Source organism: Haliaeetus albicilla, chromosome 3 (genome assembly GCF_947461875.1).
Source record: "Haliaeetus albicilla chromosome 3, bHalAlb1.1, whole genome shotgun sequence".
Classification (NCBI taxonomy): Eukaryota; Metazoa; Chordata; class Aves; order Accipitriformes; family Accipitridae; genus Haliaeetus; species Haliaeetus albicilla.
This window is the reverse complement of record NC_091485.1, coordinates 64442951-64468422: the sequence shown is the minus strand read 5'-3', so window position 1 is coordinate 64468422 and position 25472 is coordinate 64442951. Positions and strand designations below refer to the sequence as shown.

The following is a 25472-nucleotide window of genomic DNA, read 5'->3' as shown; positions in this document are numbered from 1 at the left end:
GCTTCCCAAAGATGATCTTTACTTGTTGCATTCTCATCCCTTTTTGAAAAAAAAAAAACCCAACCAACGCCTCTTCCCCGCACTCTGCTGCGGTCTGTGATGAGATTTCTGTGGATCCTGGTCGCTATGAATGTGACTGGTTCTGGTTCCAGACGCAGAGGATGCTAACGTGAGGATAACGAAGCACCTCTGTGCATTTAAGCCTTCATGTAATTTAAGGACAAAGAGGTGCTGTTTAGCGGTACCGTCTGGGTCTGCCCTCCTCTGCGCGGTGCTTCAGCACCCACAGGGCACCACGAGCAGTCCCGCTCTGATGCTGCTGCCCCAAAGAGCGCCAGCAAAACCCCATGGGAAGCAGAACAAATTAAGTAAATTCCAGGTCCTCATATTTTCACACGGCCAAATCTACTCCTATATCAGCATCGTGTGCAGCAATTATGAATCATTCACTTTATTTAACTTTGCCTCATTCTTTTTTACTGCAACACCACATAATGTTCTACTCTTGGGTCAAAAAATATTAGCCATTGACAATCAGCGTAGCAGCATGGAAAACAGCATATTTATTTAGATGCTCTCTCCCTTTCTTTCTCATGAAAGGAACCTGCTAGTATGTGTAACAACCATATGTATCATCTCCAGCAACGGAGGCTCCACAGCCTCTCTGGGCCTTGTTTTCAGTGTTTAGCTCTCAATGGGAAGGGTTTTTTTTCTCTAATTGCAAATTTCCCTGCTGCAACTTGTAGAATCCACTTACAAATCACTGACAAAACAACATTTTAACAGTGGTTTGTTTCTTCAGGTCATGGCATCCACCAGAACAAATAAAGTATACAAATACTGCAAGTGTAATAATTTAATGGTAAAAAGTGAGTTTATTTTAGAAGTACAGCATTATAGTTACTAAGAAAATAATGAGGTTACAAACAACATACATTTTTCTAGCTAGCATTTTATTTTTATATAAAAATATTTCCAAAGGTCTTTATAATAAACAATCTATGATCAGTCCTTAATCACACTATACATATTTAGCATTTCGCTGATTAATAATTTGAAAGTACAGCTGAGGTCCAGAGCAAACTGTCTCAAGGTGTCCACTTTGTAGCTGGGAAACGAGTTGGAGGATGTCTAGTTCGAGTTCGAGCCCGTGAGGTAAGCTTTTGTCTGAGCTGTCTGACTTCTGCCATCAGTTCCCGCTCTTGGCATGCCAGTTCTTCTCGTCTTCTGCCTAAAGACACTTAAGTGGAAAAAACTTGGACTTAATATTACAACTAATGGTTTTCCATAAATACTATGAATGCTTATTGGAAAAGAGGTATCTCTGGCATAGAAATGCTATGTTTTATCAGTACCACTGTATGCAAGACAGCCCTAAGACCTGTAAAAGCAAGTTCTTTGAAAGTGGTGCCTGTGTTTTGTTACAAAAAGGTCAGATGCTGATGGGTCGCTATGGCAGGTCCACAGATACGTGTTTCCCATTGTGTGCAGAGTTTTGTACATAAGATGCATGTGATTTTAAAAAGCACTTTCACTGGCCATAATGGCTAGGACAGCCCAGAGGAAATGATTACAGATTAATTCCCGACTATAACTTTCAGTAAGATTTTGATGAAACATCTTCTCAACACCCCCAAATCATACATAACTATGAAGACAGAAAAACCATAGGTAAAATAATCAGGTCAGAATGGGATTAAAACTAGGCTGAGGTTTAATAGGACCACTCTCATAATGCAACACACTTCAGGCACTTCCTACCTGTGCTGCCCCTGGTAGCAAAGACATTTTTTTCAGGTTTGAGATAGACAGAATACAACAATAAATTGGTTTACTATCCACTAAACACCTACACAACTAATAATGACTCAATTGCACAATGAGGTGTTCCAGTAATGCTTCTGAAATTAAATGTGAAAGAAAGGAGGGTCCTAACTTAGAAACTTACTGTGTGATGATGGCTCTGAGGCAGACAAATCATTCAGACAGACATTTCCTGACCTTGGCACCTGTTGGAGTTCTACCCCTCTCTCTGTACGTCTGGCCTTTAAATCACGCAGTCTCTCTGTGGGAAATGGAGAGAAGGATTCTTTGTAAACTAAAAACATTTAAATTTCTAGTGAATTTTTCTAGCTTGATGTGAAACAGTTTTTCTCCAGGAAACAAAACTGGAACAATCACTTACTCCAGCTAATGGCAAGTACAATTTGCTCAGAATTAGAAGTCAATGTTTCTACTCTATGGGTCAAAGCTACGCATCATCGCTGCATTTCATTTTAAGAAATTACAGCTCCACACGTGCGTTTCTTTCCATATAATTAATCTTCTGACAAATGGGCCACTAAGATCATGTGGAATATGGCTACTCGTACTTGCAGATTTAGTAGGAGACACCCATTTTAATAATTTGCAGTTGCAAATTAATCCATATTAAAAACATTAGGTAAGTAAGGGCAAAGTCTAAAAAAGTTCACCCAAAGCAATACTAATCACTTAATCTTAATACTAATCACTAATCTTGTGTGAGCCTTGCAGAGATGGGGGAATAGGAGAAATATCTGCAAAAACACATAAATGCAGCATCTGAGAAGGATGTATTGGCCAAATCTGGAAGTGCATAAATGTATTTTTCCTGTGAACAAACACTTGGCAAAGTAAGTCACTTGTTGGTATAATACCGTATGTCATCTCAGGACAACATTATTTGACAGAGCATTTCTAAGGGATGTGATTTTACTATTGGCTTAAGCTCAGCTAAACCTGTGCTCCTACTAAAAATGCCATTTATATTGCTGCATCTGATAGATCTCAAACTGAGTTTCCTTTCCATGTCTGGCCTGATATATTGGTTTCATGAAAGAATATTGCCAAAAAGTACTTATGTAAAGGAGTTAAGCTTAAGTGTATCTCTAATATTGGACACTTAGTTTGTACTCAGTTGCTGAATACTTCATGCCAACATCCACACAGGAGAACTGCATTATCTATACGCTCACCAAAATAGCCATCTTCGCTTTGCAGCTTTTCAGCCAACTCTAATGCGTCATTCATTTTGTCTTCTAAAAACCACTTCCTGTATTCATCTGCAGCAGCAGCCGCCTTCTGCTCTTCCTCCAGTTGAGCTTTTTTCTGTGTAACTTCTTCCCACTGTGCAACAGAGATATTAAAAGTGTCTTCAACAGATATGTTGCAAGGAAAAAGCAACAAGTAAAACCACCTGGATTATTACAGATTTCACTTCACCCTTAAATCAAAATATAGGTTATTAAGTTGAGTGAATGTTTCTTTTTGAAAAATTTCTCATTCAGATACCTGGAGAAAGGTAAAAGTCTTGGGTCAGAGAAAAAAAAAAGAGAGGAACTTACAGAATTAGGAATATGCTTTCCTAAGCCTAAAATATCCTCACCAATTTGCTCTAGTGCTTCCAGAAACTTCTAGTCAAAACAGGAAAGGAGATTCCTAACAAAATATTTCTTCAATACCTTTCAGTTTTATGCTCTACCAAGTTATGGGCAAAAGACAGTTACATTTGTGCCAGTCCCACTTAGAAAAAGAAATAATGCAAATACCTTTTTTAATTCCGCTTCCCTCATGGCCTTCAGCAGTTCAGCTTCTTTCACCCTGTTGTCATGCAGGAGCTTGGCTATCTCTTCATAACGCTTCTCACGGTCCTGATCATCACGCCTTAGTTTATGCAACACTTGCAACCTCCAGTCAGTGTCAATGCATTTCTGCTCTGCTTTGGCTAAGTTTTCTTCAGCCACCTAATAAAACATCTTTCTTACCAGCAATCCATTTAGTCTATTTCAAGTACACAGCCTTACATACAGATAAGGTAAGATGAACTGAAGTGTCCTCCAGTGTCACTGTTAGATGTCCCTGCCGGGAGACTGTACCTGCAGTGCCACTCCTCCATTAATTACAGCAGGCTGTCTCATCTATCAGGGCTTTCTTCTGCTTCTTCTTCATCCTTCTTATTCTTTCCCTTACTGAGGGTCTTTGTTTTGTTTTGTGCTGTTTTTGGTTTTTTTTTTAAATCTTTTGGAATGAGGCATCAACTCTCTCCATGATTTTGGGGATTTTGCTTTCCTAGCATGGATTTAATATGATTTACAGGTGCAATTAACATAAGACTGATACCTGGATGCCAATACTTCCACCCACACCCATCTGCTTCCAAAAATCAAAGTCTGTTTACAAAAATTTAGACCCATATGTTTATTTCTAGACAAAATATAAATGCAGATGCCAAGCATATGGGCAGTGGGTTAGCTGCAACTATTTTTCCAACTGTGCAGTTACAAGTTCTGAGCTTGAAAATCTGAACAATTCCTAATGTCAAGCTACACACATTCATTACTGTGATCTAGAAGACAGCTTCTACAGCTGAATTTCCTGCCAAGTACTACCAACTGAAAGTTCCTTTGAGGCTTACTTTTGTTTTATTATGGTTACAAATAAAACATGTTCCTTAACAGGAGGATGACTTATTTTGAAAAGCACTTTTGAGTCTTACATGCCTTCTGAGTTCTGAGAAGTAAAGAAAAGGTAATATCCATGACAGGCCCAGAGAATTTCAGTATTATATAGCTGTTTGGACACTTCAATCAGATTTTTGAAAAACTCAAAACTTGAAACATACCGTCATAATCTATTAATATAGGTATCTAGAAATTAGATTTCTTTAGAAAATATTTTCACATTAACTTGAGCTAGTTAATTGCAATTAAAATACTATTAACTAGTACTACTTGTACTAGTTAGCATACTAACTCCCCCAAATATGTGTTAAGATCCAATCATCTTACTATCTGAGCTTTCTGTTTTTCTTCTCTATCTATTTCCATCAATCTCTGAACAAGATGATGTTCCAGATCCACCTTTCTTCGACAGGCATCCACCTCTTCTTTCATTTCCTGTGTAACTGCCTCTTGATCTTTGATGAGGTGCTGCCAAACACACAAACATAACTTATTTTTGCTAAACTACTAGCCCACATCTGTAATTCCATCTCTTTAACATTTATTAAAATTTCATTAAACAAGTATTTGAATATATACACACATCTCATCCCACTACATATCGTAACTGTTGAAGAAAGTGATAGTCCCTGCTGTTTTATCCACTTGGAATTACACTAAGCCTGAGTCATCACAGTGGTCTCGCAGGTTGATACTGATGTAATTCCATTCCCTGGATTATAGTGGAGCGTAAAAGCAGAATTCCAACTTAAATGAATTAGATTCATTATGACAATATTCTGCACTTTTATGGCACATTTGAGCCAAAACCTCAAAATGTTTCACAAATATAAATCATGTCATGGTACAGGGACTTATAATAAACACATCTGCAGCTTGAATGCAGAGATGATTTGCCAAAGTAGTACGAATCAGCAGTAGACCTGGAAATAGAATTTTAACTCTCACCACCTTTTCTTCACATTCATCAGGGCACATCTACACAGTTTTCTGGAGAAGAGATAACTGCTTCCCAGGCTTGCGGGAATCTATTGAGCTGTGTCAGCAGGGTACTGAAGCAAAGTTAACATACACAGCCTTCTAAGCTTAAATATAGCCCCTCACTGACGGTGGTGAAACAGTCAGTTCAGGGCATGGCAGGGAAAGCCTGTCTACAGACTCTTGTGGGGAGACATATATCCTCAGTTAGTTAAATAATTGCTACCTTTCTAGCCTAAAGAGGATGATCACTGTAGAATTAGTTCCCTTAAACAGTTGACTTTACATGTACTGGAATACAAATGAGCTTAGCCTGGTTTGCGTTATGTAGCCACAATACAGCTGGCTGTGTATTTAATAAATAAATGCTAAAAGAAATTTAGCCCAGTTATGCTCAGCATGGGTTATTAAAAGTCTATGGCCAAAAGCTTTAAAAAGCCAAATATAAGCAGACACATGCTTCAAAATAAGGATTAGTTATCTGGATGTCCACTTCTGCTTGGATTCCATCGGATCTGCACATATGCAAGATGGGCACATGTAGCTGTGATTTCTACACACTTAACTATTTCTAACCAAAACGGACATTACTAAAGCCTTCCATTGGAAGCCTTGCTTTTCAGTCATTTATAATAATTAACTGATATTTAACTTTAAACAGTATTATTGATTAAAACCCTTTATTACTGAATAGTGATCTTTCTGAATTATAAGTCAGCCATTTGAGAAAGGAACTGTACATTCCCCACAAACCATCCATTCCTTTTTGCTTAATGATGTTGTTGGCAATTAGACATTTTTCATCAACTACATCAATCTGCTATACTGTTCTCTCCAGAAAATGTAGATATAGCTGGATATCACAGATGAAAAGGTGGGAGTTTCTGGGATGAGGAACATATTGTTAAAGAAAGACTTATTTCTTATTTACATGTTCCTCACTTCTTTCAACCAGCTGAGCACACAGCTAAACCCTGCAGCAACCAGATGATACCTCTGCACAGGAGAAGAATAAAATGGAGAGGATATGAGTATTTTCTCCCAGAAAAACAAAAAACAGTGAGTTCTACTAATGCTTTTATCAATAGAGGGTTTATTCTAAAACAGGTATCAGAGAGAAAAAGGGAAAAAAAAGGTCCCCTTTTTCCTCACAAAGTCTGGTTGAATGAACACAACCGAATCTGAGAACTGCAAAGGAAGAACCATTAAATATAAACATCTGTATAGTTCCCTAATAATTACCTGTTCAAAAAGCTGTCTTTGTGATTCAAGTTCCATCCGTCGTACTTCTACATCTTGAACGGTAGCAGCTGTTTCCTGCTCTCTCATGGATACCTTGAGGAGAAGAGAAACACATGAAAATACAGTAAAGAAGAAACTCTTCTCCCTTGAAAAACCAGTACCAAGAAGAATGTCCAAAACCCCAAGCCACACCCTACTTCTAAGTTCTAGTTAACTTTCTGTCATACCATGAATAACGGAAAATATTGCCTATCAAAATTACAGGGCAAGGTGGAGATGAGGCACAGGAATAGTTTTGCATCCAGACAAGCATATTAGGGAAATGTCAGGCTTGTTCTAGTGCTAATAACCTGACAGATGCAGCTCCAAATCGAATAAAGAGTCTCTGAACCCGGAATGCTGTAGAGGACAGTACACAGATAGGGAAGTGGCCACTTTGCACCTGGCAGAACCTGTGCTGACCTGCAGCTAATGAATCTTACAGTGCCCTGACTGTGGAAACGAACACACAGATGTGCTGTGCTCTGTAAGATATGGTGCTGAGACACGAGGAATGGCCCTGCAAAGACTCAATTCATGCCCACGAGGTTCAAAAGCTTCCATTCTCAGCATCTGAATGCCATGGTGCTCGAGCTAGTAACACGGGAGCAGAGCCAGGCCTGGCCAGAGGCCGCTGCGGAGCCTCTCAGTCAATGGCAGAGTTAATTTGCAATCTGGACATACAGCCCACAGACAGCTGAGAATTCACTAGCCCTTTAAGGAGCTCATTACATTTTTCAACACTGCCAATATACAGATGAATCTGGCTTTTCTCAGGAATTTTGCCAGTTAAAGCAAGCCAGTGGAACATAGTGAGTGCCAAATAAAACTGTTAAATTATGCATTTACCACTTAAAGCAGTCCACCTCGTGCTAAATACACCTCTGGGCTCACAAATCACAGTATATCAACTGAAATTTTAGTTATGCATTTTTGCCTTGTTGATTTTCACTAATAAACCTTCAAGAAAAGAATTGTTTGAGCAATACTCAGCCTTTCTCGCAATTTCATCATCAAGACGTTTCAGTTCCATTTGACGCTGATCTTGCTGGTATTTCAGAAAACGCCTTCTCGAAGCATCTAGAAATTGTAGTTCCTTTACTTTCAGTTCTCTTTTCACAGCAGCTAGTCTTCAAAAGCCAAAACAAACAGAAACAAGGGAACTTGTATATATAAAAGGTCAGGACCAAAGAGCACAAACTTGCACTGCAGTTATCCCTTAGTTACTGTGAGCTAATCTCTAACTTATAAAGCTTAGGACAGTTGCTTTCATTCTTGTAAATTGTCCAGTTTTGATTTACAAGACAAAATTAAATTCATAGACACACAGACATCCTCTAATGCCAATGTGTCTGATGGAGCTTTGAAGTCCTGTGCTCTGTTTCTGTTCAACTTTAATAAGCACTAGTTTACTATTGCAATGATCCAGAACTGGAAACTATTCCTTAGAATAATTGCCAGTGTCCCAGTACCTCTTTCTGCACAAAATTAGCCCTAAGTTTATTTGGAAAATATCAAACTCTTTCAAGGAACAAAACCACAAACTCAAGAATTAGTTTGCAAAGAAAGGCTCACTGCCCTCTTTTGAAACAAAAACTTACTCTGTAGGTTACAGAGGTTTAAGGGAAGTGCCTGTAGACATGGTGCTTAGGGATATGGTTTAGTGGTGGACTTAGTAGTGTTAGGTTAACAGTTGGACTCGATGACCTTAAGGGTCTTTTCCAACCTAAATGATTCTACGATTACTTGTAGTTGATCTAAAAAACTATGGAGATGTTGAAATTCTCTTAAACCTTCACAACTGCAAAATGTACAAACTAACAGTTCAGCTTCAGTGCTATCACAACTCTTTGCTCAGCAACTGATACATAAAGCAGTCTTTTATCTAAATCCACTAGAAATACAAGAATGTGTACAGTCACTGATACTATAAGTGACTCTCATATCTGCAGCGTGAGTCTGCCCACAGTGCAAATCTGAAGTCTCAGTGTGCAAACACACAGCACTTGACTGCTTAAGAGCATTCACAATCCAAAGAGACCAGACAAAAGGCTGGGAGCTGAGACAAAAATATGAAGTGACTTGGCCTCTAATCTGCTGTATTCCCTCAGGCAAGGCAGTAATACAACCCAGATCACTTCATTCCCACACCAAAATCTGACCCACCAGACCACACTGTTTTCCCACATTACAGTTTATACAAATTAGTGGTTATTTCTCCTTTACTCACGGTTACAAATGTAATAACAGGGTACAGTAGCCAGGCCCCTAATGCTTCTTATATTATAATACCTCTGCCTCTGTTCCACCAGCTTCTCTTCTTCTTCCAATAGCATTTTTCGCTTCTGTTCTTCAGCTTCTCGAAGTAATTCCTGCTTTCGATACCAGGCTTCATCTTCTGCTTTCCATTCCTGTGCTTTAGCTTCTAATTCATGTGCTAATTGTCTAAATGGAGGGAGATCACATGTTAATAATTCAAGCCAGGTATCAAGAATTTAACTTGATTACTTAAAAATTGATGACTGTAATAGCAAAGACCTGCTGAAATGCAATGTCATGAAAGAATATGGCATCCCCTTTATGTACTGATAAAGCGCATGAGGAAGAGTTACAATACTGACTGTTACAGGCAACAGGGCATTTCAGATGAGCGCAGATATTTTCTTCCTCACATTCTTGACAAAAACTAGTTTCTAAAGGTGCTTTGGCATCATGGTACCCACTCATTTCAATAGCAAGCTGAGAACTCCTGGCTCTTCACAAAGTTGGACCCTACGAGGTCAAGGGAGGTTTAGGCTCTGACTTACAAGCTTTCAAGTTTGAAGACTTGTGGCCCAATATTTTCTGTGAAGTAACAAACATTTTTTGTTTAAGATAAGACTACTGATTTAACTTAAACATGTGTCAAACCAAACAACTCTTAACCTTCAGCAGCTATTTAAAGTAATCTTCCTGAATTTTCTTAATTGTCTCTCTTCCCAAGCATACACATTACAACAGAAAAAGGCAAATGTGTCCACCTGTCGCTCCCAGTCTGATACTGTCTTCAACTTTCCCGTTAATACCTTTCTCGTAAGTATTCAATTTCATCCTGTCTGATCCTCTCCCATTCCTGAGTTTGATAATCCACAATGAACTTGGGATATTTATTAAATACAGGGTACTGTCCTTTTGTAAGTGGTATGAAGTCATCAAGCATATGTTGTGGATGGATATCTGGTGGCGTAGCCTCCATAAGATGATAAGCTTCCTTAATCACAACGTTAATGTCCAGGTTGTTACGATGATGAAAGAAATACTGTAAGAGACATGCTTCCATTAATGTCCAGGTTGTTACGATGATGAAAGAAATACTGTAAGAGACATGCTTCCATTTACATTCTACAAAAGATTAAGCAAGTTTTTAATATACCTATCTGGGAATAATTAGGCAAATTAGCAAGATCTATATACCAAAAGTTGATTTAAAAATGGATTCTTAAGCTAGCCCTACTAATTAGTAAAATATCACTGGCTCAAATGACTTGACCCAAACCTCTTCAAGTTGTAAAAATATGTTCTGGTTCTTTTCCTTCTCTTCAAATGGCAGTTGCATAAGGGATCTGGAAAGCTAGGTGTAAATTAGAGCGTCCACCTGCCCGCATAGACACTCCTATCACTGGATAAACCTCCCTCAACTTCTGGTGTTCAAACATGAAGCTTGGAAGTTCCTCTTCTTGAAGGACTATTCTTCCTGTCAAAGATCTTATTCACCAAGAAAATCTTTAAATTGATAATTATTAAACATAGCAATAATGTTTGTTTGGTGTCTGTCAAACTGAACATAGCAATAATGTTTGTTTGGTGTTTGTCAAACTGACTGCTCACAAGCACATTTTCAAGGTGGAAGCCTTTGTTTGTCTACAGAGATGTTTTCAGATGAAAAAACCTCCTCTTCCCATGGAAGGCTAAGCATAAGGAAAGGAAACATTTTCATTTAGCTTCAGAGAACGTCCAATACTGCCTAATTTTGCAAATCTGAAAGCAAAATAATGAAGCAACATGACAGAATGACTGTGTCTGGTCTCCACAGGCAGAAGTCTGTATTAGATCCCCAAAAAAGAGGCAGAATTGCTTTGTAGTTGATGAACTACTGACATTTACAAAATGGCTTTTAGTGGCATTAGAAAGCTTATGAAAGCTTTTAAACATCTCGTTGCATGAAACTGCAGGAAATTGCTGAATATTTTGCTCATTTATTGTATATTTATCAGGTACTAGATGATGTTGTTCAGAAACATGTAATAATATATTAATGTGGAAATGAAACATCTCCTTCTAACCTCTGTAACAACAGATACAAAGTTTTATAAGTCTCTGTAGGTACACTTTCATGTGACTGACTTAAATATGAAGATGTTTACCTCAAAATCAGCTGTTTGATTACAGTGAAGCAGGGGAGCTCTGGAACATATAATATAGGCAACAACAAGCATTAGAAAGTATGAAGGATGGTTGGAGAAGATATTGTCAAAGACTTTCAGCCATTCTTCTCTTGTTAGAACCTCAGAGAACAGTGTTTCTAGAAGAGGCCATGCATAAACCTACATTATTTGGGAAAATTGATAAAATAAACCATTAGTACAATTTTACCATTCCTTTTAAAGAAATAATATGAAATTTTCTTGCCTTATATGAAGAATCTATTGACTTGTGAAAGAAACAGGAACTAAACCAGAATATTTGAAGGTAAGTTTTATCACCCACTATAAACATTCAAAATTAATATGGGGTGATTATAAATAAATTTATTTCACTGGATGTCTGAATCTTCTGTTTAGATTTGTGAAGCTAAAATCATCCCTAATGATAAATAGGGATTACAAAATTAATTCATCACACCTATGCCCACTTTAAAAAAAAAAAAAGTACATTTATAATTTGATGAGTAGATTTTCAAGCAATGTGGACTTGAAAGCAAAGGACTTCTAAAAACTACAGTAGCACATATGTGAGATTTATGATCATGGAAAAGAAAAAGCTGCAGGAAAGCAATGATACATTCTTTATACTCCCATATCATTCACTGTTATTTAATGAAAACTCCCTCAAAAAAGAATTATGTAAAAATAAAAGACTAGTGCACTATCATTCACTGCAGTGACATTTTATATATAAAAGTTGACTAGAATATTACCTGTGAAGTCACACTGTATGTTATTAAATGCTGAAGTAGTTCTTTGTCATGATGTGCCAAAACATTTTCCAGCATACTAAGGACGTTAACTGGAGGATTGGGAAAATACTCAAACCAGTGCTGACAAAAATTAACTGAAAGAGAAAAAAAAAGCCCAACAAAATCCAGTGTAATCCAGAGTGATAGACTCTTGACAGCCTTAAGGTTTGGTTATAAAGGCTATGAATTTAAGAGGTAGTTTTACGCAGTAAAACCTATTTAAGGTATTACCACCTCTCCTCTTTCCTAGCATTTATCCCTGAACCATTCCCACAGTACCCTGCTCTTCAGCTGCACTGGCGTGAGTGTTTGTGTCAGTACACTGTGAACCAGACTGGGGAACTAATCTGGCTCAAAAATAAAATGAAGAAAAGTCCGCGTGCTGTGGGACTAAGTGATTGGAGGCAGATGGGAATACTGAAACCAGTATTTGTGTCATGAAACTACAGCCTGTATCAAGTAATTTTTAACATACTAAGAATAATTTCTGTAAACTTGGATGCTTATTCACTAACAGCATGTGTTTGCAAAGTGGGCATGTATGCTTGGCAGCACATATCTTCTGTAGACTTAGCAGCAGCTGCAACAACTAATTTAAGTGTAAAGCACTTTAATTTAGAATGTTTCTTCAGAAGACGGCCATAGCCAGCTTTCAGCCAAATGTCTAATTTTGAGTTACCACATGCTTAGGACAACTAAACACAGTAAAACCTTAAGAAATCATTACCTTTTGACTGGGAGTAGGTGAGGGGGTAGGCAGGTGTGACTACTTTTCCCATGTCTCGGAGATTTCAGTTATTATGATATAATTATCCCAGATACATTTGGTTTTGCTGATTAGACTTTACAAATATTGTTAAACTGCTAACTTTGTGCTAGAAACACTGCAAAAGGAAGTCTAGTATCTTGTTTTATTTACAAGCAGGTTTTTGTTTTAAGCATACAGTTGCTACATATTAATTTCTGGCAACACCTTCAGAAGAGAGCCTGGTGACCTCTTAGGAAATACCTCATTCATTTCATCAGGAAAAGCTCTTTTGCATGGGAAAGCTTAAACATGTTGCAGCATATCTGAGCTTTTAAAATCATTGCTTACCTACTACTGTAGCAACAACTTCAAAGCAGATCAGCTGGTTGTTCTGGAATAATTTTACAAATGGGAATGCTAGCAAAGGAATATAAGGCGTCTCAGCAAAGATAGCAGACCAGTGAGCTAGAGCTGATAAGGTCCTATATGCAAAGGCAAACAAAGGTGTAGCAAACATTGATCCAAAACCAAACAAAAATATAATATGCATTTTAGAACCACAACATAGAAAGACTGTAAACTTCAAAACAGATGCAGGATTATATGAGTTGCATGAGGGCACTACTATTTCATTTTAGAATTTTCCTTACAGCTGATTCCAGTTATTGGACACATTTCAGATCACTATATGAAAATAAAAATCTATAATATTTAAATAAATATAAATATATATTTTACCTCTGTAAAACTCTCAGCAGTTTCATACTTTTGATGGGATATTCATTTTGAATATTCACAAACGCACTGTGGGTACCCTTATCTATTAAGCTACTGAATGCTAAGTGGTTTTCAGGAAGTTGTAATAAGGAACGCCAAACAAACATCCTGCAATTAAAATGCAGACTTAGTCAAGCAACTTCTCTTTCATAGGCCAGTAAACACAAAGCAATTTTATTTTGTGCAAGCATGAACATGCACACAAACATACCTGTACTTTGCTGGATATTCTCCAAATCCTTTCAGTAAGGCCCGCAGACGTTTCTTGTTTAATCCACCTGGCAATTCATTCTACAAAATAGGGGATCAACAATAAATGTAAGCATTTCTCTTTCATAATCTCTTTCCTTGCACTCTAATTGATGATAGCAGCAAATACTGAAGTTCCTAACATAATTTAAAAAAAAAAGTGTACTGCTATCTGTTTCATAATCCTAGGTATTTTAACAGCAAAAAAGATAATTCAAAAGATCATTCATCTACTGAACTGAAAGAACAGCCGTCACTGATTTCAGTCAGAAGCAAATCAGACCCTCACTGACTAAACTACATATAATGAAACGATGGATATAGCCAAACCATAAAGAACATTGACATAAGGAATAGATCATATTGTGATGAATGTTACAGGAGGATATATATATACAGATACAGATATATGTGTGTGTATATATACATGAGAATATATATACATATGAGATGCAAGATAAAGACAGAGAGAGAAGATGGCACAGTGATGACAGAAGGGAAATAAATGTAACAGTAATGCATCTTCTAAATAATTAACAAAAAATGAAATGGCTTCTAGGCAGACATTTTAGAGGTGCCAGTTTGCTAGCAGGGAAGCAGATCAGATCTAGCAATATCCAAATGTGTCACAAGTTGCTTGAACAACTTCAGAGGTACCCCAAGCTGACTGGAGGCAGCTCTGGCTGTGTCACATAATACAGGAGCACAGGCTAAACAGAGAGAGGAAATGGTACTAAAAGTCCCTTAATCCCTTCTCTGCTCAAACATCCAAGTGAATAAGAGCCTGAACTTATTCTTTAAAGTAAGTGGCTAAATATTTTTTTTGCAATAAAATTTAAATGCTGCAGACTGGACACAAAATATCTGCAGCTTCTTCCCACCTCTTTATTTTCAAGTGATGTGTTCACTTGCAGTTTTAGCAATCTGGTTTGAATTTTGCTTCCTTTGGATTTCCAAGGCCACTCTGACCTTCCTGAAGTCACTCTCATTGTCAGTTTATTTGCCTCGGACGTGTACTTGGATGAATCTTCCACTGCTTTGAACATGGGTGGTGGAGGCTAATATTAAGTGAAAATACCTCCGTTAAAATCTTGTAAGGCAGGTTAAATAACACTACAATTTGATGTTTACTCTTATTTTATATGCTATATTTTTGAGCTTGATGGCCATAGCAAGAAGAATAGATGCACATTTATACCATAAATAAATATATATGGACCTTATAGTCCTGAATAAATATGCCCATGAATAAAACTGCTGTAATAAAACAGAAAGACTGTCAGAAGGTTTATGTAGCTTCCAAACCAACTCAAACATCATGTTATTTCCTCACTTGGGAAACACTAAAATGTAACTGGGATAGTATAAATGTGTATCATGTACTGTTCAGGTTATTTACTTTAGTGTGTTTCTCAATGTCACTAAAATACTTTGCATTTCTATAGCACCAGTTAAAAAGAATACAAAAGACCTTCACGAACTTTAATTAGTCTTCAGTGTCAGTGAGGTATTAATTCAATGTTGGAGATTGGGAAAGCAAGTAACAAAGTGGATATCCCAGTTCATGTCAAACCGGCAGCAAAAGTGCAAATGGAATGCATGTGTGACATCTTTACACATCCTTCCTCAACTCCAACTCCATCATTATCCGAAGCTGGTTACTGTTTACTTCAAAGACATGGTGATTAAAGATATATGGAATTCTGGATTTAGAAACCTGACTCCCATTAATAAATTACTTTAATAAAATAAGAACTGGTATTTAGAATGTTTGTTGTTTAGGAAGGATTAGGAGTATCATTGTGCTATAATGATGGATGCTGGTATCCAATAACAGAGTCAGAAGAACAAAATCACAGCAACAAAAACACCATTCATGCCTGCAGTTTAAAAGAATATCAGTTGCAAAACATTTCCTATAGGAAATGGAACAGAAGCAGCACAGTTATGCTGTTTCCATCTCCCCCAGAATGTCATTACAAAGAGAAATTGGTCCATACAAATTGCTGTAGAAAGAAATAACATCTCCCCCTCCTCCCAACACCAGAAACACAGTGATATATATACTTTAAAAACATCGTATTACCTGACAAGCTGGAGTAACTATGAAGGCAACTCTACAAATCACTTTTTCTTTATTTGTAGTGTTAAATATGGCACTCCAATACGTCTGCAAACTACTGATGATACAAAAGTTATGTAAACAAGTATCAACTTTAATGGGATTTACTGCTGTTTTAAGAAATGTGAAACACTCTACCTTATTTCCTTCTTGAGTCAACGCTTGGACACTGTATAAATTAAGGCTACCATTTTCCATTACTGATGCAATATACCGTCCATTGGGGCTAATCGCTGCTGTACTAATTCCCTCTTCATGACTCCCAATGTCAAAAAGAAGTTTGCATGTTTCTATATTGATAAATCTCATAATATTATCTTGACTTAACACGCCAAGGACCTATAAGTTAAAAGGATTCATCAATTAATATTGCCAATGTAAAACAAAGAGGAATACCCAATTCAGCAATGACATTCCATTAAGCTAAAAAAGCAACTGAGCAAACATTTAGCAGAGTAACTTTCCTTTTGTATGGTATGGGCCCATATCCTTAGTGTCCCCCAAAAGCCCTCAAAGTATATGTGTTGAATCAACTAACCAAATACTCCAGTCTCAAGCTTTGTAAAAAAACTGACCTGATTGGAGCCCCCATCAAAACTGTCAGGGAGGAATTCCAGATGACGGACAGCTCGTACTTTTGCAGGCATCTGGATTATTCTTATCAACTGCTTTGATTCTAAACACCATAAGTGAAGATGATTTGATTTTCCACCAGCTACAAAAATCCGGCCATCTCTGGATCACAGATGAGGAAAAGTTTCCATCAGAATACTATAATTTAAGTTAGTATTAGCTAAAAAGAAAGAGATCATACATTTCCTCCTATGCCTTCAAATCACTTTTGAATCTGCCATTATTCCTGTCATACTCTCCTGAAAGAATAAAATAGCTCCTAATTAATAAAATTTGCTTTTGTAAAGGATAGTTTAAACCTTATTTTAGTGGTCATTAAAAATCAACTTGCTTTATTTCAACTGCTGTAAGACTGTAATAAAAACCCCTACTGATCCTTGCCGAAAGTATCAGTCACAGCAGAGTTCAAAAGCTTATCATAGTATAAAGCTCAATAGTTCTGTAAAACATTACAAACAAGGAAAGAAAACCTGTTTTAAAACTACAATTTTTGTAGTCTGCCTTTAGAATGTTCAAAATAGCAATTTACCTGGTAACTGCAAAGACCTTATAAAGCAATACAGAACCTTCTACAGGAGTTGGCAACTGGTATTTACAGCAAAGAGTATCAAATTCCCATGCAAAAACAGAATTGTCTTTGAAACAGCTGAGGATGGTGTTACTCAATGGAAGAAAAAAAACCTGGAAGAACATGGAAAAGAAAAAAAATGTAATGCGTTGTCAAGGAAGTACCATTTAAATTGGACCAAAGTGTATGGCAAAAAAAAATACACCAAGAAACCATGACTATTACTATAACTGCATAATGCAGCTGCAGTGCAAGGCTTAGATCCCACAGGCAGATCGCACAGGCAGCAGGTCCCCTTCCCCTGTTACAGCCTAGGCAGGCCCGCTCTCCCTTGCACTGGTTCAGAACTTCTTATACCCTTTGCTAAGGCAGTTTAACTCACTGAAATGACACAAATCTTTATCTGTGTAATTTTTCTGACTGTTAAACTGCCTTGTGGAGGTTTCTGATGAGTGCCAGAGAGGACACAATATAAACAGTGAGAACATGAACACAGGAGCAGGAAGGGATGGGAGACATGAGCCAGAACTGCTCGCTGAGCAACTGCTTGTTGTATCTTCTCAAACTAGCTTCAGCATTCAAATAGTACCATGAGTCTGCAAATGCACTCTATGAAGCCTTCATCTTTAGACTTAAACTCCTTAGTTTTACGTACAACTATTAAAAGTAAAAAATATCATAGAAAGTTTAGCAATGTATTCTCCAAATACAAAATGCAGATTTTATTGTGAGGATGAATGAAGATAAAACCAAAAAGCTTGTAAATATATTTTAAAATTATTTTGAACATGTTTATTGTTTATGTGTAATCTCAAAAAGAAAAAAAATCAGATTATTTACATTTTTGGATGTCATCAGATATATTCTTGATTAATGATAAATTTTTGGTTTACATCAGAGGTTCTATTTTGGTAGCAGCACATGCAGCTTCAGCAAATTCCCTGTACCTATAATTTTGAAGGTTAAATTGAAAATGTCTCCTGGTATCTGAACATTGAGGGACTACTTGAAGTACTCACTGGCTGAGATTAAGTCAGTGCTATGAAGTTCAAAGCTTTGGTCTGAATGGTCTCTTGGGGCCTTGAAAATCTGTAAATCTGGATACATGGGATGGATTCATCTTGCTGAATGTTAGTGACTGAAAGTTGGCTGTTCAGGCCAAATTAGTCACTTGACAGTGAGCAAAAGTTACCTGTGGGGAAGGAGTCATCTCACCTACAAGAGTCATTTATCTTCAGACAGACTGAGCTGCCTGTCCTCCTTCAGGGACCCTGAGGAAGTCTAGACAATGAACTGAGAACAAATGCCTATCATGCAGATGGATGAAGTTTAAATTTTGGTAAACTGGAGTACTGAACAGTTCCTCATTTTCTGCCTTGCCCTAGAAAAATATCACAAGATTGTCACAAGCAGCTGTTGAATAAGCAGTGATGCTTTGGAAACGGTCATTACAGAAGTCTTCTCTTAGCTCTTTCTCATTTTCTTTTCTACCCGCTATTCTTACAGTGTGCAGCTCAGTCTCTGTCTTTTTAAATTAGCTTTGCCACATACCAATTTAACAGAAGGTGTATGTTGGAGTGCAACTGTGCTTAAGTAAAGAAGCACTGAAAAGTACACCGCAGAGATTGGTGTGGCACTATTACGATGGCTCAGACAGTAAGCAAGAATCCACCTTTGGACAGTGAGCATCAGGGCTGTGGTCTAATAATAAACCTGATCTTTAATAAAGCACTTATCTGTATGTCTTAAATCGTGGCATGGGAGTAAGTGTCATTAGACAGGAAAATTAAATCCAGATAAATTGGATTATTTGCATAATGTCCTGTCAGAAATGGTAGAGCCAAACCAAAAGTGGGCTCTTGATTCCCAAACAGTGATTTATTCATTCAACCATAGTCACTACTGTTTGGATTTAAATGTTGTTTCCATACTGTACCATCTTGATCCTATCAAATTCTGAGGCATTTATCAATAAGAAGCCCCTACACATAACCTACACAAAGAAAGATAATGAGCAGTAGAAAAATCTTGCCGACTAAAGAAATGCAGCCATCTTTGGAGGGAAGACATGATAATTATTTTAGCAACACGCACTACACAACAGTTTTAATAAAACAAACAAACAAACAAAAACTTATGTATGATCTTCCACAGTAATTGCTAGGTGACTATTTCAAGCTGACAAAATTTCTGCCTGACCTAGAACACGGTGAAGACGCTCAAATGAATAGCCGTGTTCTCTGCAAAATCAGCATGGCTTTTTAGTGACCAGCCTGACGAGAACTTTGGTCTGAAGTGGTATTTGTAAGACTATTCACTGCAGGGCAGCACGTGTGTAAGCAATGCTCAGGCACTGCGTCAGTACTTTCTGTAGTACTTATGCCAAAGTTTGACATTGGGTGGCGCAGGCAGACCTGTTTAAAGCAGCGTAACGCTAAGGAAGACCTATTTAAACCACTCCCTGACACAAACACGTCATCCTTCTCATCCTCTGTGTTGCTCCAGTATAAGTGTCCGTGCAGCAAACCAAAGCAAAGAAACCACTAGGCTGAAAAGCAGCAACTCCTTTTTGCTGTGTTGCTTTTCAGCTTTGTTTGTTCCCACATTCAGTGCTTAGTGTGCATAGAAAGAAGAGCAGCTTTGGAATAAGCAGCTGAATGGGGTAGGTGGTGGTGACTGTTTCAAGTTACCATTATGACACCAAACCTGTTTTTTTAACAACACCCTTAAATCCCAGTATCATTCAGGTTGGAATCAATCTCTAGAGGCCTCTAAGCCCACCCCCAGGTCAAAGCAGGGTCAGTCTAGAAGACAGCTCCAACTTCCAGGTTAAATTGGGGTAGTCAAGGTCACATCCAACCAAGTTTTCAGTATCTCTGAAGATGGAGGTTCCTTAAAAGTTCCCAGCAGATCTCTGCAACTATTGAGTCATGATTCCAGTGGTCTGCGTGATGTGATAGGATGACTGTTAAGGAGATACACCCAAAGAACATAGAAAAGATTTGGCTGTATTTTAAAAAATATTTTAAAGTACTGTGATTTTAACATGTGGTGTTACTCCTACTGAGGTATGCTTGTTCACCCTTTAGCAATTGCTCTTTACTCACCTTCTGTATACCCACAGACTGACGAACATTCAGCTTTCTTTTTCTTTGAAAGGTGTCCAAGTCCCACAGTTGTGCTGTATCAGTGGATGTAGTGATGGCATACCTGCCTGAACCATGGACAGAGATGGAAGACACCGAAGAATCATGTCCCCTCATCCAACTAACTAGCTCCTTGGTTTCTGCAGGAGTTGATGAAAGAAATGAAAAGGATATGAAAGTCATTCAAAGTGAAACAACTACTACTTTACTCTTTATTGCTGACACCATGCTGTGAAGGAGACTTTTAAGCATACCCAGTGCTTAAAAGTATACGACCCATTTAAGTATATGACCATTTACCATCACAGCCCCAAAAACAGGAAACAAAGGTATCAGTCTTCATATAGCTATTATACCTTAGAGAAACATAACCGCCTCCTCATCTCCAAGTAACAGATTTCTTAAGTTATTCTCAGTTCTACACAGAAAGCCAACTTGCACAGACTTGTTTAACTTAGCCTAAGAATCAATCTTAAAAAGTCATGAACACTGTGATCAGGTAAGTTCAGCAGGCCTCATAGGTAGATTATCCGATGTGAACACCGCGGTAATCTCTGCAAGTTGAGACTGAATGTTCTAGTTAGAATTCTCCACTTGTTTTTACTTGTGGACAATGTGTATGAATGATTACGCAGCTATTTACAGGTGCAAGGAAGAAAGGTTTAATGACAACAGGCTATGACTATAGAAAGGCACAGTCAGAAAGCAACACCTCATTAATTCTTTTAGAGTCCAAAACATTTTTATGCTGTGTATTGCATACTAAGGAAATGGTTCCCTGACTACATTGTCTCCCACTTGTGACTGCATGACCACTAATCTTCCCTCAGCAACCAAACTGTGTTCATGGCTATTACACTATTTACATTGGGTAGTTTGCCTGACAGACCATGGGGCAGTTCCAGCTGACCTACTGCTGTGGCATCAGATGGGAAATGGCTATAAAGCAGCTTATAAAGCCTAACAGTCAAACTTTCTGCTGTGCTTACAGACAATTGAGTGCTTAAAGCTATTGTCACCTGGGAGGATGACATGGGATTACAGCGTATGGCTTCTAAAGAAGAGGATGGAGCCCGCCAACTAAGTATTATCTAATACACCTCTAAGGATAGTTCATCCAATACTAACTTATGTGAATAACACTTCTATTTTTAAACATTCTTCAGTGTGACTTGGTATCTGGAAACAGCACCATATAAACATGCAGGACTCTGGAAAAATTAAGATTTCTCTAAGTGCATCCAAAATCTAAGTTTGGTCTTACTGTGGTTGAAAGGAGGAGAAAAAGCATGGAGGATTTCAGACCTTAACTCTGACTCTTCCTCTGTTTCGGGAAACCATGTTACATTAAGATCTTCACTCATAATATCAGACTCAAACTCTCAAACTGCAGATGAGTGATTCCTACAGCTTTTTAAAAACATTTAAATCCAGATGATATGAGACTCTACAACTGCACTTTTTGATAGGTTAAGATTAATTTATGAAGAATGAATTGTCAATGCGTTTCACCATTAAACTTCTAATCAAGACAGACACACAGCTGGCCTGTGAAATCAATTTTAAATATTGCTTTTGAACAAGGATACAGATCTACTTGCATACTCAAAAGCATTAACAGTTCTTTTAGTTCTTTTATCAAATATTTTACTGTAAATATAGTTAATAACTGGTTCAGCTGCAAACTAGCATACTGTCAAGTGATTTTGGTTTGATTTTGCATAGAGCACCTCATTCTAAGCAAACATATACAGAATTGCTTTTAAAAAAGGTAACGTACAGAATTGTGATCCTTTGCTATAATCCAGTTAAACAGATGCCTGCGTGACTCAGTGGGAACAAGAAACTTTGACAGAGCAAAGGGTTCATTTACCCACAGGACTGTAACCCACATGGGCCCAAACTTTTCTTTTTTGGACAGATGGCATGAAATACTAGTAAGATTTCCACCAAAAAAACTTAGAAAAATTTGAGATCAAAACTAAAATTATATAGGTTTTTATAGCAATCCAGATAGTAAGCCTTTAAATCTCTCCTTACCTATATCAAAGCACTTAATGGAATAATCTGCCAAAGCCACCAGGAATTCTGTCTTTCTGCGAAGATTAAATGCCAAAGCAGTGCAAGCCTGCATTGTTCGCTGAACAAGGTTGAACCTATTTAAAAACACACATTCTCATTGTGTTAGGAAACTTTGGTCCGTGTCAAGTGAAGTAATAACATACTCAGTCTCAATATATTTCACTGAGAGAAAAAATAAACTCTAAAGGGAGCAAATAAATCATATCTAATTATAATAATCTAAAAATCAGTGCTAATATTTTAAAAATCAGTAGTATAAAACTGAAAAGAGTGATTAATGTATTTCTGCAAATGACAATACTAAGTCCAATTTATTGTAATTTATGGCTCCTATTATTAATTGATCGGTAGTGTTCAAAGAACAACTTCTAGTGGTAGTATTTAAGTTCTATGAAATTGCTGTCTGTTCAGTTTGGAGTTACAAACTTCTGGTATTTTGGAGCAGCTAAACTAATAAAATAATTTTAGGGAGCCTACATGAGACACTGGCTTGTAGTTTCAGCTCTGAGCAAACTGCTATCTATTTCCACATTCATGGAAAACTGAGGGTTAAAACCAGACCTGTGGCACGCTGTCCAGGCAAGTTCCATATTCCTGAATGTTACAGATGTCAAGACAATTAAAATGTCTTGATAGAAATACTCTTACCTGTTTCCATTCAAGTCAAAAACATATATATTCCCTTGGTGGTCTCCAGCGAGTAGAGAATCTCCGGAACTGTCAAAAGCCACATTCAGAAAACGTATTGTCTTTGAATGGTATCCTTTGACACTATGAATTATGTTTACTATAACTCTGTGAAGAAAGCAAGCAAAACAACCATGCTTAGAATCATTTTATTTACACGTATTTCTCCAAGACCTAGGATTAAAATATTCCTAGCTTATGGTTTTACAATTCTAATCATTCATAGTGGTCTATGAAAAATCTTCTGTAGGGTTCGGCGTTCAGAAGATCTCGCGATGTCACGGAAAGTTAGAGGGTTAGTCGCAGCCTTATGATGTATCTGTAATCCCACCTACCCTTGTTAGTATAAAAGGAATTAACTGCGCAACAAAAGGCGGAAGTTGGCGCTCACACTGTGTGTGTTATCTGTCTCTTTCCCTGGTCCGGGCCGACCAGTGATCTAATAGTGGCACCCTGATATGTGGCGAACGCTACAATCTTCTTCCATGAAAAACACGTATTTCTAATATTAAAAAATATACTAAAGAAAGGAAGTCATTCACTGTATTGGAAGGTAATTAGGAGACATGTAAAGCAGACGGGGGAAATACCATTCACGATCCTTTTATGTGGCTCCTGGCTACCTGATTTTAATTTATGTTATTAATGAATAACACTAACATACATGCTGACATATCATCTACTAATGTATCTGAAAGCCCAATTCAGCACTCAGCAAGGAACCTGGCTCTTCATTATCAGTGTGAAGAAACATGCTAGAAAACTGAGAAGCTATGAATTATTGTAAGAAACCACTCCGATTAGATGTGGGGGGAAATCAGTTTTAATACCACTTCTTTCCAGAGTCTTCAAATGCATGAAGGAAGCCTTTTTTATCATTATTCATCTGAGATATTATGGAACAAAAGTTGCTGTTTTTTTCACATTCTATCCTTGTACCATGCTGTCAGCATAAAACGGACCCAGCTGCAGCACTGAAGCCCATGTGCAGACTAAGCCGTAAGAGGAACGTTTTTCCAGAAAGCAGGACATTAACATCTGGGACATCTGCTACTCCTGGAATTTTTGGCTAACAGTGGGCAAACCAATTGTGTTCTATCATCACTTGGATGTAAATTCAGAGTCAAACTAAATATCTAAAACTATATAGGATTTTGGCAGGCTGATTAAAGTCTGCAGGGCACTTGCAGAAGTCTGTGACCATGGCTATATAAGATACTGATAGCTATCTGAGACATCAGTTTCTAAGAGAGCAGAATATGAAACTGAGCACTTCCATGCAACTCTTGGTGTATGTTACAACGCCTGAGTGAATATCAGATGAAGAAGAAGGGCCATGCAGCCACGGTACAGACAAGAGACAAAACTAATTGCACTTCATTCTGTTAAGCCCATTCTTTTCTGCAATAAAAGGGAAGGGCCACAAAAATCAAATTACAAAGATGTTAAGCTATTTTAAATTATAATTAAAATTTAGTGATGTCAGGGTCTTCAATGTCGTCAACCCCCCCCCACGCAAAGTACGGCTTCTTATTCTCAAAACACCCTGAAATGTGAGCACTTCTCAGCATAGTTACAGCATGTCCCAGGACTTCCCCAACAGGGCACTCTGCCTTTCAAAAGTTCCTTTGCCACTAAACTAACCCAGGAGAATAAAGTCAGGAGTTCCCAGAGCAGCACCTGGATCCCCCAGGTCAAACACCATACAGGTACCCCAAGGCAGGATTCAGACTGCTGCTCTTCAGCTTGGGCCAGGCTGTATTTTCTTAGTATTTCCCATTTTAATTAAACTCTGGGGATTCACCCACGGTATTTTGTTCAGTACAATTAAAACCGAAAAGCTAAAGTGGGATAACTGCCCAGTCAAGCTGCGAGCCCCTCCGAGGATGGAGGTTTCCCTGCCTCCTTGGGGACCTGCTCCACCTTCAACGGGAACGTTCTTCCCCGTTATCCAACCGGGCATCCATCCCCGGGCTGCAGAAGCTCAGGTGGCCTCGGCCTGGCCCTGCCCCTCCCGCCCGCTCCCTCGGCCTCTCCGCGCCGCAGCGCCGGGGACGGCCACGGCTGCGAGCTGAGGCGGCAGCGCTACGCGGGGACCGGAATGGACCGGGATGGCCGTTACCCTCGCCGCGCCGCCGGGCAGGGCTTGCGGTGCCAGATGGGGCCCTGCTGGCGGCCGCCCAGGTCGGAGCTCTCCATCCTCGGCCCGCCGCCGCCGCTCCCGCGCTCGCCGCCTCCCCTCAGGGCTCCTTCCAACGGCCGCCGCGGCGGGGGACGCCGCACGCATGGTACAGCCCGCTTCCCGCTTCACCAATGGAGGGCAGTAGGAAGGAGGCGGGCGTTCCCCCCCCGCTCAGAGGTAGGCCTGCCGGGGAGGGGAACCGCCCCGCCCGGCGGCCCCGGGGACTGCCGGGAGTTGTAGTTTTCCTCGCGGGCGTCACGCGGGGGGCCGTGGCGGGAACGGGGGAGCGGAGCGCGGTCGGTGCCGGTTAATTCATAAAGTGG

The 25472-nt window shown here is 38.6% G+C and overlaps 1 protein-coding gene across 3 annotated transcripts; it reads right to left on the bottom strand.

The window, feature by feature from the left end:
- Positions 1-933: 933 nt before the first annotated feature.
- TBC1D31 (TBC1 domain family member 31) lies at positions 934-25237 on the bottom strand. 3 transcript variants are annotated; one of them, XM_069779978.1, is made up of 22 exons: positions 25090-25237; positions 22929-23075; positions 22239-22354; positions 20160-20338; positions 17014-17165; positions 16427-16586; positions 15990-16190; positions 14611-14787; positions 13692-13771; positions 13442-13588; positions 13052-13185; positions 11917-12050; positions 11144-11323; positions 9806-10038; positions 9033-9185; positions 7735-7870; positions 6702-6794; positions 4881-4949; positions 3570-3764; positions 2997-3147; positions 1949-2065; positions 934-1240 (listed from the first exon to the last, which is right to left on the bottom strand). In XM_069779978.1, the coding sequence occupies exons 1-22, from the start codon at positions 25164-25166 to the stop codon at positions 1089-1091; spliced, it is 3183 nt and encodes a 1060-aa protein (XP_069636079.1). In that variant the 5' UTR covers positions 25167-25237; the 3' UTR covers positions 934-1088. The 3 variants fall into 3 exon arrangements, with proteins under 3 accessions (XP_069636079.1, XP_069636078.1, XP_069636080.1); XM_069779977.1 differs by having other exon boundaries at positions 4809-4949; positions 25090-25236; XM_069779979.1 differs by lacking the exon at positions 13442-13588 and having other exon boundaries at positions 4809-4949.
- Positions 25238-25472: the final 235 nt, after the last annotated feature.